This window comes from Mustela nigripes, chromosome 1 (genome assembly GCF_022355385.1).
Source record: "Mustela nigripes isolate SB6536 chromosome 1, MUSNIG.SB6536, whole genome shotgun sequence".
Classification (NCBI taxonomy): Eukaryota; Metazoa; Chordata; class Mammalia; order Carnivora; family Mustelidae; genus Mustela; species Mustela nigripes.
In genome coordinates, this window is record NC_081557.1 from 154,067,934 (window position 1) to 154,082,890 (window position 14,957).

Sequence of the window (14,957 nt, forward strand, 5' to 3'; positions counted from 1 at the left end):
CCATAAGCAAGTAGAGAGCCAAGAATATTCTTGCTTTGTAATCTCAGCACCTAAGTCAGCTGAAGCTGACTGAGGGTTTGGGTAATTACTGAAAGAATGAAAGAGTGGATGAACTGTTATAATGTGTTATTTATATGTCCAAAGAGTCTGCTGTGGAATTTTTTTACAGATGAGAGAGCTTAATTGAAGCCTGAAAATCAGAGATTTGCTATAGTAGTGAAGTCATAAATCCTATGAAGCATCTCTACTAGGAAAACAACCATAGAAAAGTCTTTAATCAATTTAGTTCTCTATTACCTACAGTTAATATCCTTTTGCAACACAGTAGAAGTACAAAAGCATTATATATGATTCCATTTTAATCTATTTTCACATGACTTCATTTTTCTTCATCTGTTATTATCCAAAATTCTTACTATTCATTCCATAAACTGGTTCTGAGAAGTTCTAACAGCAAAATTTAAAGTAAGTTCCATATATACCTGTATAATTCAATAATCTACACTTCTATTTTTTGGTATTACTTGTCATCACTGAGATTAACTTCAAGTAATGCTTTGGCAGAAGTATATTTATAAAAATAGGGGTATATATATATTTTTTTTTTTCATAATTCAGCCTGTGATGTGTAAAAGGTTAGGGACTCTGTCAATGAGTTTTTGTTTGTTGTGCATGCATATAAGCATTTGAACAAAATGTGATTCTCTGGATGGGGCACAGTGGAAAAGAAACGTCATAATTTCTTTTTCTCATTTTCCCTGTGTAATAGAACAAAGTGTTAAACTCCTTGATCCAGCTCATCCAAACAAAATTCCATACTCTCTATCATCAATGTGAAATTTCTCTTCAAATCAGCAACCAATGAAACATGAGTGGACATAGGAAAGAAAAGTTACTTCATGTTTTTCTCATGATTTCCCTGATAATAATTGCCTGTGTTTTCCCATTTACCCTTAGCTTCGTCAGACACCCTTCGCCACCTCCATAGATCCATCCCACCCGAGGTCACAGATCACACAAAACCTAAAGAAACAGGAAATCAAACTTCCTGAGTCCATTACAAAACACAGAAACCTGTTTCCTCTGCACATCTCAAATTGGCAAAGCTCTGTCTTAGCGGAGTCAGTGTGGAAGCAGCTGTTGAAAAGACTAGAAGGACTGTATCTCCCAGTTTCACATGAGCTTTCTTGCTACAAACTACTGAGATGAAGAGAGCAAAGCTATTTATTCTGCTTTCTAGTTTATGGAATGGGGGCTTTGGGCTTATCAACACCACGCATACTTGGACAACCCCTGAGGATGCAAGCTCCCAGGAGAACATAGCCTCTGCTACGGTTCCTCTAAATAAAATGCTTCCAACCCCTCAGATCATGTCAGCTGAGATAGCTACAATTCCTGAGGCAAGAACCTTTGAAAAGCGTCTTCTAAAATCAACACTGCCTCCCTCAAAAAGAGGCACACCTCCTGAGGGTGTGGGAAACCAAACTCTCACACCCCCAGAGAAGACAGAAGGGGCGCTGAAGTTACAGCCTCTCGCCCTCCCAACCAAACCTAGCCTCAAGTTCAGCCCAAGAGCAGAGTCAGTGGTCCTTTCCAACTCTACAATGAAATTTCTTCAGAGCTTTGCCAGAAAGTCAAATCAACAAGCCATCTCTCCCAAAGCAGTTGCAGGCGACCTGGGAAATCGGTCCCCACGGGAAACATACCTCAGCAGAGGTGACAGCAGTGGAAGCCAGAAAACCAACTACCAAAAATCAAGTTTTGAAACAACTAGAGGAAAGTAAGAAAGATTCTTTCCTTTTCTTTCTTCTTTTTTTTTTTCTCTCCTTAACTATAAAGTCTGTAAGATTGCAAGCTAACAGTTTCTCACTCTTAGAAAATGTTTTCATGTTCAGGATGAAATTGGATCACATTTCAGTTAGATAAGGTAATTAAGCATTACTTTATCTAATGTAGAAAAGATGAACCAAAAAAATACAGCTATTTTGTTTTAATTGAACTGATCGTAGTCATTTATAATGGGGCTTTTACTTGAGATGCTCACTAACAAACACTTAATACTACAGTGATTGTTAGTTGCTTATTCAACTCAAGGGTATATTGGTGGGCCTCAGAAGGACACCCACAACATGAAGGAAAAATGACAGTACAGCGAGATGTGAACAGACTTAAAAGTTGACAGAGCCTGGTGCTGTTGAAGATATAATTCTCAAGATCAAACCAAGCAGAGCTGGGGTGGAATCCCGGATCCAGTAATGTCTCAGTTGGTGACTTTGAGCAAGTTAATGGGGTTCCCTGACTGCCTTTTTTCCTATGTAAAAATACAGATATGGTATGGAGGTACAGATAAAAATACCAAGTTCACAGAGTGATCCTGCAAGGTTCATATTATTTGAACATACTTAGATGTATGCTTCTCACAGAACAGGTGCTAAGAAACATATTTTACTAGTACTCTTATATTGAGTTATACCATTATCATGAATGTGATGAGTAGAAAAGCCCATTTTTCAAATGGATTTTGATATAAAATTCAAGCAAAGTCCATGTGAATTGTTGAAGTAAAAAAATAAAAAAACTTTTAAAAGTACTGTTAAGGAAGACTTTCCAAAGGGCCCCCAGAATACTAAAACAAACAAACAAACAAAATAGCTGTGAAAAATGAAGGCCAATGTTTTTATTTGTTTAGTGTCCAGAGCAATCTGATTGGAATACTAGTAGTTTAGTGTTATGAAACTAAACTTTCAAATACCTTTTACCTACAACAAAATAATTTCAAGACATCAAATAATGCCTTGGGATCTTAGTTGAATTAAACATCTTACTAACTATATAACATAGTTTAAGGCAATGATAGTAGCTTACACCTGCTCTGTGAGAGACATCATGTCAAAGCAGTTATTGATATTGATGAGTATCAGTGTTATTGATACTGATAACAATATCAGATATAGGTATTGATAGTTATTGATATTGATACGATGAGGAGACACTGGGAAGAATATAAGCCAATAGATTCATATCTATGTATTCTTTATTTTTAAATCCCATTATTTCACTGTATTTCAAAGGTTATGGAATTTTTAAAATATATAAGTAAGTCTGATTCTAACTAAATATTTATTTACTTAGTGGAATTTAGAACAATAGCAATGTATTATAAAACTAATTTTACAGATTACAAAATGTTCAACTTAGGTTGGGTAAACTATGCCTATAACAGACATTTTAACATATAAATTAAACTTTCTCACGTTGAGGGACAACAGGATGTGGTCTATTAAATGATGATAGCAAATGCCATGTCACTTTATTAGATTGCATGATTTTATTTTTTAAACCAATTATATAGAACTCTTAGTACTCATTGAAAATGATTATGAACTTTTTAAAGATACTGTCATCAAGAGATTTTTCAATAGAATATGAAATATAGTGAAAACAAGCAGAAAAATCCACATTAAAATGTCACATTTTATATAGTATTATTTCATAATTAGATTGCTTTTAAGAGTCTCATGCTCTACCGACTGAGCTAGCTGGGCGCTGAAATACTCGCTTTTAAATAAATGCTAGTTGTTTTATTATGTGCCTAACACTGTTCTAGTTTCTAAGGACACATAGAATTTTTAAAGTAAGAATGATTCTGCCTGCAGGGATATGTCTTATAAAAACTGAGCAATAACATATCTTCCAGATTTTTAAAACTCAATATGTATTAGGAGGAAACAAGATGTTAAAGGTGTAACCTTTAATGTCATCCCATGGATTTTCTAAAGAAAATACACATATATTTTTCTTCAATCATTTGATCACTACCATAACTTCATGAAGAAGATTCTGTTATTATTTCTTGCAGAGAGATTAAGTAATTTAACTAAGGTCACTTAAAAGTAAATCTTGTAGATTCAAACCCTGCTGGCAGGCTTCAGTGATGTAACTTTCAACCCCTATATTATACTCCTTCAGCAAATGCGATCTGTTCTCCCAAATGGGTAAGTGAGAGTGACTAGTTTATGCCCCTGCTTATGAGCCCTCAGAGGCTATTCTTTGCTTCCAGAACAAAGCTCAGATCCTTACACAGTTAACCGTACAATGTCATCTTTGATCTGTCTTCTGCCTACCTCCCCAGCCTTGTCTTTGACGTTCTGGCCAGTAAAATTTGTAGGTCTCTGGTCCACAATATGCTATTAAACCTGTCTTTGTTCCTTGTTCATCCCTCTGGCTAACATGTCCTTTTCCCATCATCTTCTTCCTTTTCACCCAATAATAATAGCTCCAGAAAGCATTCTCAGGCTGTGAGGTGCGTCTTCCAACTTTCATAGAGCGTTCCTTGAATTCTTTTATCACTGCACTTACAATAGTGTATTATAATTACAGTGACCTTTGTGATCTCCTTTCTTATAGAGACACATTTGAATGCTAACAAGGTCTCTGGGTTATAATAGGTACACAATAAATATTTAACAAGCTGAATGTAAAATTTATAGATTAATATTTGAATATAAAGAAGAATCTTTCCCAAAGAAATATTCTTGTTTCTCTATGATAAAATCTAGATGATTTATTTTAGGTTTTCCTTGTTGTGCTTATTTTGTTTTGTTTCATTTTTCATTATTGCTCTTGGAACTTTACAGTGATTCTAGGTAAAAGGAATCCTATAGAATTTTGCTGGCATATTCTTGTCTCATCTTGTACTCTCTTAGTCTTAGTGCTGCAGGAACTGTTGGCTACCCCAGAGCTGTGGTTTACTATCTGGTAGAGTGGTTATTGATCAGTGAATGGACTCTGAAATAGGCAGATTTTTTAAAAAGACATTAGAATTAACCTATTTATGCATTGGAAAATTATTTGTGGAGGACCTAATATGTCCCCAGCATTGTGTTCATTTTGAGGGTAAAATAGTGAACAAAACGGCCCCCTCTTCTGCCCTCGTGGAGTCTATATTCCAATGGGAAGGACATGAGGAGGAAAAACAGTGAATCACGAAGGCTGATATTGAAACCAAATGGTGGTAAACATTCTGAATGACGCTTATGAGAGTATGTGACAGAGTGAATGACCTACCTTGAAGGTGGGTAGACCTTCCCCAAGAAGATACTTGGTTAAATGAGGTATAGATAGATATCAATTGCCTAATTAACTTTTCCCACAATCCCAACCCTGTACACACCTATGTGAATCTTCATCATCTCAGTTAATGTCTAGCTCCCTAACCAGAAACCCTTGATATATCCATGACATTTTTCTTCCCTCCTTTTATCTAATATATCAAGACTTCTTCTTTGTACTTCTTCCAGTATCTCTCAAATCCCTCTCTACCCTCACTACACCATCCTTTCCTAGGCACCATTATCTACCACCAGACTCCTAGCTTGTCCAAATATTACCACTCTTATCCCTTGTAATTCATGTTCCATTCAAGTGAAAGATCCTTTCAACTTTTTTTTTTTTAAATAAATTTGACATATATCATTGGGTGTTAAAACTTTTAAATCAGATTAATGAATTTCATTTGATATAAGACTTCATCTTTTGTGACACATTATTTCATATACTATAAGAAAGAAAAGTATGACATTATTTCTTAGAATTTTTAGACTTATCTCTTAGAGATTATTTCATATATATGGATATATACATATACACATGTCACTCTTTTGTAACTTAAAATGAAAATATAAATGAAACTGCTTAAGGTGTCTCTAAGGCAATGGCACTAACTACTGTTTGACAAGAGTGACTGAAAAATGTCATTGATTTTAAAATGTATTCTTGATTTCAGAGATGTTGTCTTAAAATTTATGGAATTTAACATTTTGTTCACATACTAAAAATCTCTCAGTAGCTTTTCATTTAGAATAAAATCCTAAATCCTCACCCTGGCCCATAGGGTCTTGCTTGATATGACTCCTGACTTTCTCTATGATCTCATCTTCATCACACTCCCAAGTTCATTCAACTTCTTTTCCTCTGGCCACACTGACCCCTCTTGATACTGAACTTGTCCAGTTTATATGCATCTCAAGAAAACTTCCTGTTTGTTCTTGCTTGAAGGTTTTTCTTTCAGTGTACAAAAAGAGAGAAAATTCCTTTCCTCATGTGTCTTCATCTTTAATGTCCCTCATCAATGAAAACTCTGATTAACTGGTGTAAATTTGCCATTCTTATTGTATCATCCCTATTTTTTCTTCATGACACTGATGTGAAATTATTAAGTTTATTTATGGAGACAGCCATGTCTTTTCAGTCTTTCTGCAATAAAACATACATCCCATGAAAATGAGAACCTTGCCTTTCTTTTTGTTTGTTTGTTTGTTTGTTTGCTTGCTTGTTTTAAGAGTAGGATTTAGTGATTCATCACTTACATATAACACCCAGCGTTCATCACTAGTGGCCTCCTTAATACCCACCATGGATATAGCCAATCTACCCCCCACCTCCCTTCTGGCAACCCTCAGGTTTCTTTATAGTTAAGAGTCTCTTATGGTTTGCTTTCCTCTCTCTCTTTTTTCCTTCCCCTATGTTCATCTGTTTTGTTTCTTACATTCTCTATATGAGTGAAATCATACAGTGTTTGTCTTTCTCTTCACTTATTTCACTCAGCATAATACATTGTGGCTCCATTCATGTTATTGAAAATGACAAGATTTCATTCTTTTGATGGCTGAGTAATATTTCATTGAATATATATACCACTTCTTTATCCATTTATCATGTGGTGGACACTTGGGTTCTTTCCATAGTTTGGCTATTGTTGATAATGCTGCTACACATATTGGGGTGCATGTATACCTTCAAATCAGTATTTTTGTTTCCTTTGGGTAAATGCCTAGTAGTGCAATTGCTGGGTCAGAAGGAAGTTCTATTCTTAACTTTTCATGGAATCTCCATATTGTTTTCCACAGGGGCTACACCAGTTTGCATTCCCACCAACAATGTAAGAGGTTTCCCCTTTCTCCACATCCTGGCCAATATCTGCCATTTCCTGTGTTGTTCATTTTAACCACTCTGACAGGTGTTTGGTGGTATCTCTTTGTGGTTTGATTTGAATTTCCTTGATGATGAGTGATGTTGAGCATCTTTTCATATATCCGTTAGCCATTTTTATATCTTCTTTGGAAAAATGTCTGTTCATGTCTTCTGCTCCTTTCTTAACTGGGTTATTATTTTTGGGGTGTTGAATTTGGTAAATTCTTTTTTTTTTCTTAAGATTTTACTTATTTATTTGAGAGAGAGAGAGAGAGAGATTATGAGAGGAGAGAGGTCAACAGGAGAAGCAGACTCGTGGGACTCCATCCTGGGATTCCAGGATCATGACCTGAGCCAAAGGCAGTTGCTTAGCCAACTGAGCCACCCAGGTGCCCAAATTTGGTAAATTCTTTATAGATTTTGGAAATTAGCCCTTTATCAGATAAGTTGTTTGCAAATATCTTCGCCCATTCTATAGGTTGCTTTTAGTTTTTTTTTAATTGGGTGGATTTGGAGTTCAAAGAAGAGATCAAGACTATAGATATAAAACTGGAAAATATGAAAATATTGACACTTGGCTAAGGAGAGCTTTTTGTTTGTTTTTATTTATTTGCTTTTGTGGTTGGTTTGTTGGTTGGTTTTAATGAAAGGGAGGAGAGAATAGAACAGAAACCAGGGCTAGTGAGAGAGATTTCTACTTTTTTATTTATTTTATTTTGAATACATAATTGTCATAAATATGGTAAAATATTAATGAAGCATGCCAGAAATGAAATAAAAGTTGAATGCCAATCAAGACAACCATCTTATTTGCTAAGTTTAATGACCTTTCTTTTAGAACTTCATTTATTTACTCTTTTTCTATAAGCTACATAACTTGTTTTGTGTACAAGTAGGTAGCTTACTTTAAATGAATTATGACTTCTAAAATAACGTTTAAAATGGCAAGTTCTCTAAATCTTTCACTAGATCGCTTTAAGTAAAAATTTTGAACACATTAAAAAAAATTTAAAATTACAAAAACTAACCATTACGTTAATTCTACTATTGTAATATGCATTTTTCTACTTATTTCTGTGAATTATGAGTAGGTTTGGGGTGTGAAAAATCTGATCAACTAAATTTATATATTGTCTCAGTTCCTTGAGACTGCTATACCAAAATAACACAGACTGGATTATAAACAACAGAAATTTACTTCTCACAGTTTTGAAAACTGGATGTCTAAGAATAGCATGGACAAGGGAGAACCCTTTTCTGGATTTCCAGATTTCAAACATGAAAGAAGGTATGAGAGAATCTCTCTAGGGCCTCTTTAATAAGAGCACTAATCCCAGGGATGCCTGGGTGGCTCAGTCAATTAAGTGTCTGCCTTTAGCTCAGCTCATGATCCCAGAGTCCTGGGATTGAGTCTCACATCACCCTCCCTGCTCAGCGGGGAGTCTGCTTCTCCCTCTGCCTGCCACTTCCCCTCCTTGTGCCTTCTTTCTTTCTCTCCCAATAACAAATAAATAAATAAAATCTTAAAAAAAAAAAAGGCACTAATCCCATCAAGTGGGCACTGCTGTCTCCCAATGGCCCTAGTCCCAATATTATTATATTGGGTATTTGGATTTCAACATATAAATTTTGGGAGGACACAAACATTCAATCTATGTCATGTGTACTTTGCAAACTTATTATCAAACCTAATAGCATCTGAAGGGGATTGCTCTCACAAGCTGTAAAATTCTTAAGAGAAACACACCATAATGTTAAAGAGTATGTTCTTAAATTTCCTTGGGAAATAAATGCATCTACCAGATTACTGCCAGTGAAAACCAACACTTAGTGGACAATATTCTGTGTCTTAATTTTGTCTCATTAATCATTTCCTTTTATTTCATTCCTTTGATATTTCTCCTCCCTAAATTACTACTGGATATAAAAATACATACTGTATTACACATGCTAGAATTTAATGAGTGCTTATATAATCCTAGGTGGTTAAATGAGAAATTTTTGTATTTCCTTTTGGCTTTTTCAATATGAAAATACTACTTTAAACATTTATTATTTAAGACAAAATGCTAAAAGACTCAGTTTACAGGAATAACTGGAATAAGTATAGAATTAAGCATCACAGCATCTGTTAGCATGCCTTTTCTGAGGCTTTCTGGTCTGCACACTGGGAGAGCCTGACACCTACTGGAACAGAAGCAGTTTACAATGTTCCCGAATAGGCTGAAATCAGATTGTGAGGAAAAGAAACAAAAAATAAAATAAATTTAGGTAAAATAAGACAAATTTATGAAAAACTATTATATTTAAATAACTTTAAGAATTATTACTTATAAATATATAAATATATATTGTATATATAATATGTTCTACATTTCTAAGTCACTGTGTCTCTTAAAAATATACTATCATTAGCTTTAAAATTTAAAAAATAGTTGGACTAAATTGTTCAAACTCTATGGAATGGGGACACATTCAGCTCATTCTCCTAAAATTTTACACTGAAAATATTATATATATATACAAAATAATTTGTGACTCTGAGCACTGTATAATCCTCTATCATCAAAAACTCAATTACATTTACCATACACTGCCCACGATGGAAGGCAAATTAATGATGTCTGACAAAAGACTTTAATTGCAAAAGTTGGTATGTAAAAAAAAAGTTTATTCTTAAAACCTAAATTAACCAGAAAGTCAAAGCATCAGAATATTAGAAATTCCCCATGATCTGAGCATTGTGTGATTGCCTTTCGAAATTTGTTTTAAAAATGTTTTATTTCCTTATTTATTTTTTAAGTTTATTTGCCAGAGAGAGAGAAAGAGTGTACAAGCAGGAGGAGAGGCAGGCAGAGGGAGAAACAGGCTCCCCGCTGAGCAGGAAGCCCTACATGGGGCTCCATCCCATCAGGACCTGAGCCAAAGGCAGATGATTAACTGACTGAGCCATGCAGGTGTCCAGTTCTAAATACATTTTCACATGAATCTTTTATAAAACTAATACTTCTATCCAAGTTAAATATTATGTAGAATTTTGAAAAACATGGACTATATAAAGGTACTTAAATTAAAATATTAATGAATTACAAATAAAATTTTGTTTGAAAATAAGTTGTTTTCTTAAGGAGATTAATATCTAGACAAACTTACTTTTGGACTAAGAGCCAAATTAAATATAAAAAGTCTAATGTTTTATTCATGTGTGATTTATGTTAAGAATCATTACTATATGTAAGTACTTACTTTCAATTTCTATTATTTCTTCTTTCATATTGTGTATATGTCTATTTTTTTGGAGTACTTTCTCATTCATGACTGGTGAACTCATGTAAATTCTAGTCTCTTAGATTAATAATTTGATAAAGGTGTTCTTATTATAGTCCAATTAAAAAATAAGGACTTGTATAAAATAAAGATTTCATAACATTTGGGAAGTATTTATGTTCATAATTTTTTAAGACTATAGAAACATTTTGGAGTGTCTGGGTGGCACAGTCGTTAAGTGTCCAACTCTTGATTTCTGCTCAGTTCAGGATCTCAGGGTGGTGAGATCAAACCCTATGTGGGGCTCCACACTCAGCAGGGAGTCTGCTTGAAAATTCTCTCCCTAGGCCCCTCTTCCTACTTATACCGTCTGTTTCTCTCTCCCTTAGATAAATAAATTAATCTTTTTTAAAAAAGACTATAGAAACATTTTGAAAAAAAATTTATATATATAAATATTCTAGGAGCTAAGCTCATCATGTGATCTGAACAAAAAGGATGATGATAATGTTCTGTGATGGTTTTTTGGAAATTATTATTATTATTTTAAAGATTTTATTTATTTATTTGAGAGAGTGCGAGCAGTAGGGGAGGCAGAGGGGAAGGGAGAAAAAAATATATATATACATATACACACACACACATAATGTATATCTGTATAAGCAATTACGGTTAAGGTAAAGTTATCAGGTCATTAGAGAAGTGTAAAAGGAGTCGTGTGTCTCTATTTGCATATATGGCAAAATCGGGAGATATATAAATATATTAGTAGATACACAGTTACCTAGTCTCCTGGTAAAAAAATCCTACTAACTCTCTGAATCATGTAATCAGCAGCAGCAGTGATTTATATTAATTCATTTGGTCTCACAACAACCCTGTGAGATAGGTTATATTATTATACTTACTATATAGAAGAGGAAGCCACATGTAATGAACAAGCTAATGGCTGGTAACAGTAGAGTCAAAATCTCCAAGTAGTCAGTCTGGCTCAAGCATAAGTCAACAACTACGTTACCTGCCCCTCTAGTCAAGGAAACTTTTCCTTATTATTTTGTTTCGCTTATGTACGTATCCCAGTCTCTGCTCCTCCCCTTCTGCTTCATTCAGGGAATAAACAGAAACAAAAACTCCAGACACAGAAATGCAATCTCTTCCTCATTTGCCACATGTGTGGAGTAAAAGGAGAATGAAAACCTTGTCCAGCAGGCAGCCCTTCATCATCAGAAATGACCTTCTGAGTCTGACTTCAGAGGGGGGCAAAACTGTGTTTATGATGGTCGTGAAACTGAGAGAAACCCCTCCTTTCCCTATTCTTCCCTTTCTGTCTTTCTCCCTTTTCACCATTCATATTGTAGCATGTGGCAGAATTCCTTTCCTTTTTAAGATGGAATAATATTCCATTGTAGATAAGTAGATGATAGATACCTATATATCACATTTTTTAAAAGATTTTATTTATTCACTTATTCATTTATTTATTTAATTTATTTATTATAGAGTGAGAGAGATATTTATTTATGGATAAATAAATTTATATAAATGTATTATAAATTTATCTATAATAAATATATATAAATTTAATACATTTATTATAGAGATATTTATTATAAAGTGAGAGAGAGAGATAGTGAGAGAGAGAGCACAAGCAAGGGGAATGGCAGGCAGAGAGAGAGGGAGAAGAGGGAGAAGCAGGCTCCCGCGCTGAGCTGGGAGGCCAATGTGGGGCTTGATCTCAGGACCTTGGGTTCATGATCTGAGCCCAAGGCAGCCACTCATACAACTGAGCCACCCACGCACCCCAGTATATGTCACATTTTGTTTCTCCATTCATCTGTCCATAGGCACTTTGATTGTTTCCACCTTTTGGCTCTTGTTGTCCGTGAAATTTTAATGTATTGTTAAATTAGGATAGTGTGCTAGGGAGAACATTGACTCTGGTTGGCGGTGTTATCTGAAAACTGGTGTTTTGTTTTGTTTGTTTGTTGTTTGCAAACTTAGAGCACATATTTATCCTCAGGAACTTAGTACCTGAACTACTGAACCACATAAGGCTTTATTTGATTGTTTTCCTCCCTTATTACTGACATCAACAAAATTAGGCTTGTTAGGATATATTCTTGCTTTTGATATTTATTTTGCTTTTATTTTTTTTTTTGACTTTTAATTTTTTATTTTTTATAAACATATATTTTTATCCCCAGGGGTACAGGTCTGTGAATCACCAGGTTTACACACTTCACAGCACTCACCAAAGCACATACCCTCCCCAATGTCCATAATCCCCCTTCTCCCAAACCCCCTCCCCCCTTAGAATGAAATACTTTTTACTAACTTGTAGGAGAGAGAGGGGCAGAGAAAGAGAGAAGAAATTCACCACATACGCTACCGAGTGGAGAAATGAGCAGGTTGGATTTACAAAAGTAGTAAATAAACACTTGTCATTAAAAACACATGACTACTTTTGATATATTTAGAATATGTTTATATTACTAATCATCATTGAGTTTGGTGGGAATTTAATTGCTATGTGTTTCAGGGGTTTAGTGTATGATGATGTACTATACCATAATTTCATAATTTCACTGTTAGTGATGGACAAACTTAGCTCAGGTGGTTTTACTGGAATATATTTCCATGCAGTCCTTGCCTTGTAATTAGAACAAGTGTTCCTCAAAAGGTAAATGAGTGGCAACATGAACAGACTATTCTTTTGTGAAGGATCAACAAATATTCTTATCTACAAATTAAATCCCATGGAAAACAGTCCTTTCCTTGAGGCATTTATGAATTCATTAATACATGTATATATGTTTATCATTTGTTTGTGGTCACCTTTAGGTACAAAGTAAAGAATGATTCTCAAGTCAAAGAGGCATAGATGTTTGTTAGGTGAGGTGTGGGAGCAGATAGGAGAGTTGCAAAATAATCCTCTTTCTCTGAGAATGTTTTTTCAGAGGTAGCCGTGACTGTTTCATTTTCCTCTTGTTCCTCTTTGAATCCCTAAATTCCTCTAAATAGGAGATGGCAGGAAACAAAATCATAAAGTCCCTTCACTCATAAAGTCTCTCAAACACAAAATCTTCTCTAACTTCCTAGGGAAAAATTATATACCATTGGCTAATTTATGGTGGAGGCTTTGCTTAACTCGATGTCTAATGAATATCCACAGTTCCTATGATTTTCATGTAACTATGTCAATTCAAGCCACAGGTTATCAGTATACAAGTTGGAACATTCTGCCTTTTACGATAAGATGGCAAGCAATTTATCAATATGAGTTTTAAAGACTAATATAAATGGATGCTGTTAATTGGTCGATTGTTGTCTTTTATTTCTTAAAGAAAATATTTATACTGGTCATTATTTAAATGACTCCTTTGTTGCTCAGTCTACTCTCGGTTCAGGATAAGAATGTATAGGATTAGGTCACAGACTTTTCAGGTTATGCTTCAAATGGCAAATCACTAATTAATGGAACATTTTTTTTTAAATTCAGTCTTTTTACTAGATCCTTGGGAGACCAGGTTTCTAAAACATTTCAGTCAAAATTACAGTATAGAGTAGACTGTTTATTTACGATGCTTCTCTTCGTTCATTATCCACAAGACTTCAAGTCATTTAAGTCCAGCTGGAATCCTTTTTCTTCCTTCTATTTTGCATTGTCTGCAAGCTGGCTGATCTTCATAAGTAACGAAAGCTGCCTGGTTTTCCCTAGAACAAACCTTTTACATATTAACTTGGAAAATCCGAAGAATCAATACAAGCTTTTTTCCGTACATGCTGCAGCACAAAAGAAACCGTGTTATTACCCTTAAAGAGAATCCCAAATGCAGTCTGCTGTTTGGAGGGTTACGACCCCATGGAAAGCTGAACACTTCAAAGTAACTGCTCTCCATCCACCATAATCAGTCTGGAAAGGTACAAAGGATTTTTAGATTTCAGCAAAATGCTTGTCTGGGATCATTACATTTGCCTTTACACTACCTGTCACCATCTTACCATGCTTAATTTTCTATTTTTAAACTTATATTTTCCAATAATTTGGTTTTAAAATTTCTATTTACGTTTTTAACATCCCTTAATGAGCTTATTTCATCAGTAGCATAAACCCAATTACAAGTCACACCAGGGGCTCTTTGGCTGTGGGTATTTCTTCCAATTTGCACTGGATCAAAGATTGCTGGGCCATGAGCGATCTGCTGGTCTGCTTTTTGCCTACTCAACGCTTTCAGTCCTGAGATTGTCTTAGTATTTAGGAATTTAAAAGATCTCTGCAGGTGACACTGTGATTCAGTCTCACAACAGATATCTATATCTATCATCTATCGATCAGTCAATCCACCTATGCATCCAGCTGTAATCTCTTTTTCCAAAGCCCAGAGTATGGAGGGATGGAGATACTGTTTTTTTCTGTCCTGCCTTGTATGCCTCCCTCAACACTCACGCAGCTAATTCAGGTGACAGACTATTTAACTGCTTCTGTTGAAGCTGCTCGTTCTCTAAAATTAGAATGATCAGTGAATTTGCATAAGAAATCTAATTCACATTTTAAAGTCTCCCTTTTTTGTGGTCCTCTCAATTTGAAATCTTCTGTATTTCTATTTCTTGCTTTTGCCAGTTCTTTGTTTCACAGTGTTTTTGCAAGTCTCACCATGCTTTTACAAACTGTACCAAAAGGCCTTTTTATTTCTTTATGGAACTAACCATTCAAACTT

The 14,957-nt window shown here is 34.8% G+C and overlaps 1 protein-coding gene across 1 annotated transcript in view; it reads left to right on the plus strand.

Annotated features, from left to right (window-relative positions):
• Window positions 1–1,148: 1,148 nt before the first annotated feature.
• The window catches only part of MMRN1 (multimerin 1), a 58,150-nt gene continuing 44,341 nt past the window's right edge, over window positions 1,149–14,957 (plus strand). The window contains exon 1 of the mRNA XM_059394577.1: window positions 1,149–1,780. Within this exon, the coding sequence (XP_059250560.1) occupies window positions 1,206–1,780 (575 nt within the window). The 5' untranslated portion in view covers window positions 1,149–1,205. The remainder of the gene's footprint in view (window positions 1,781–14,957) is intronic.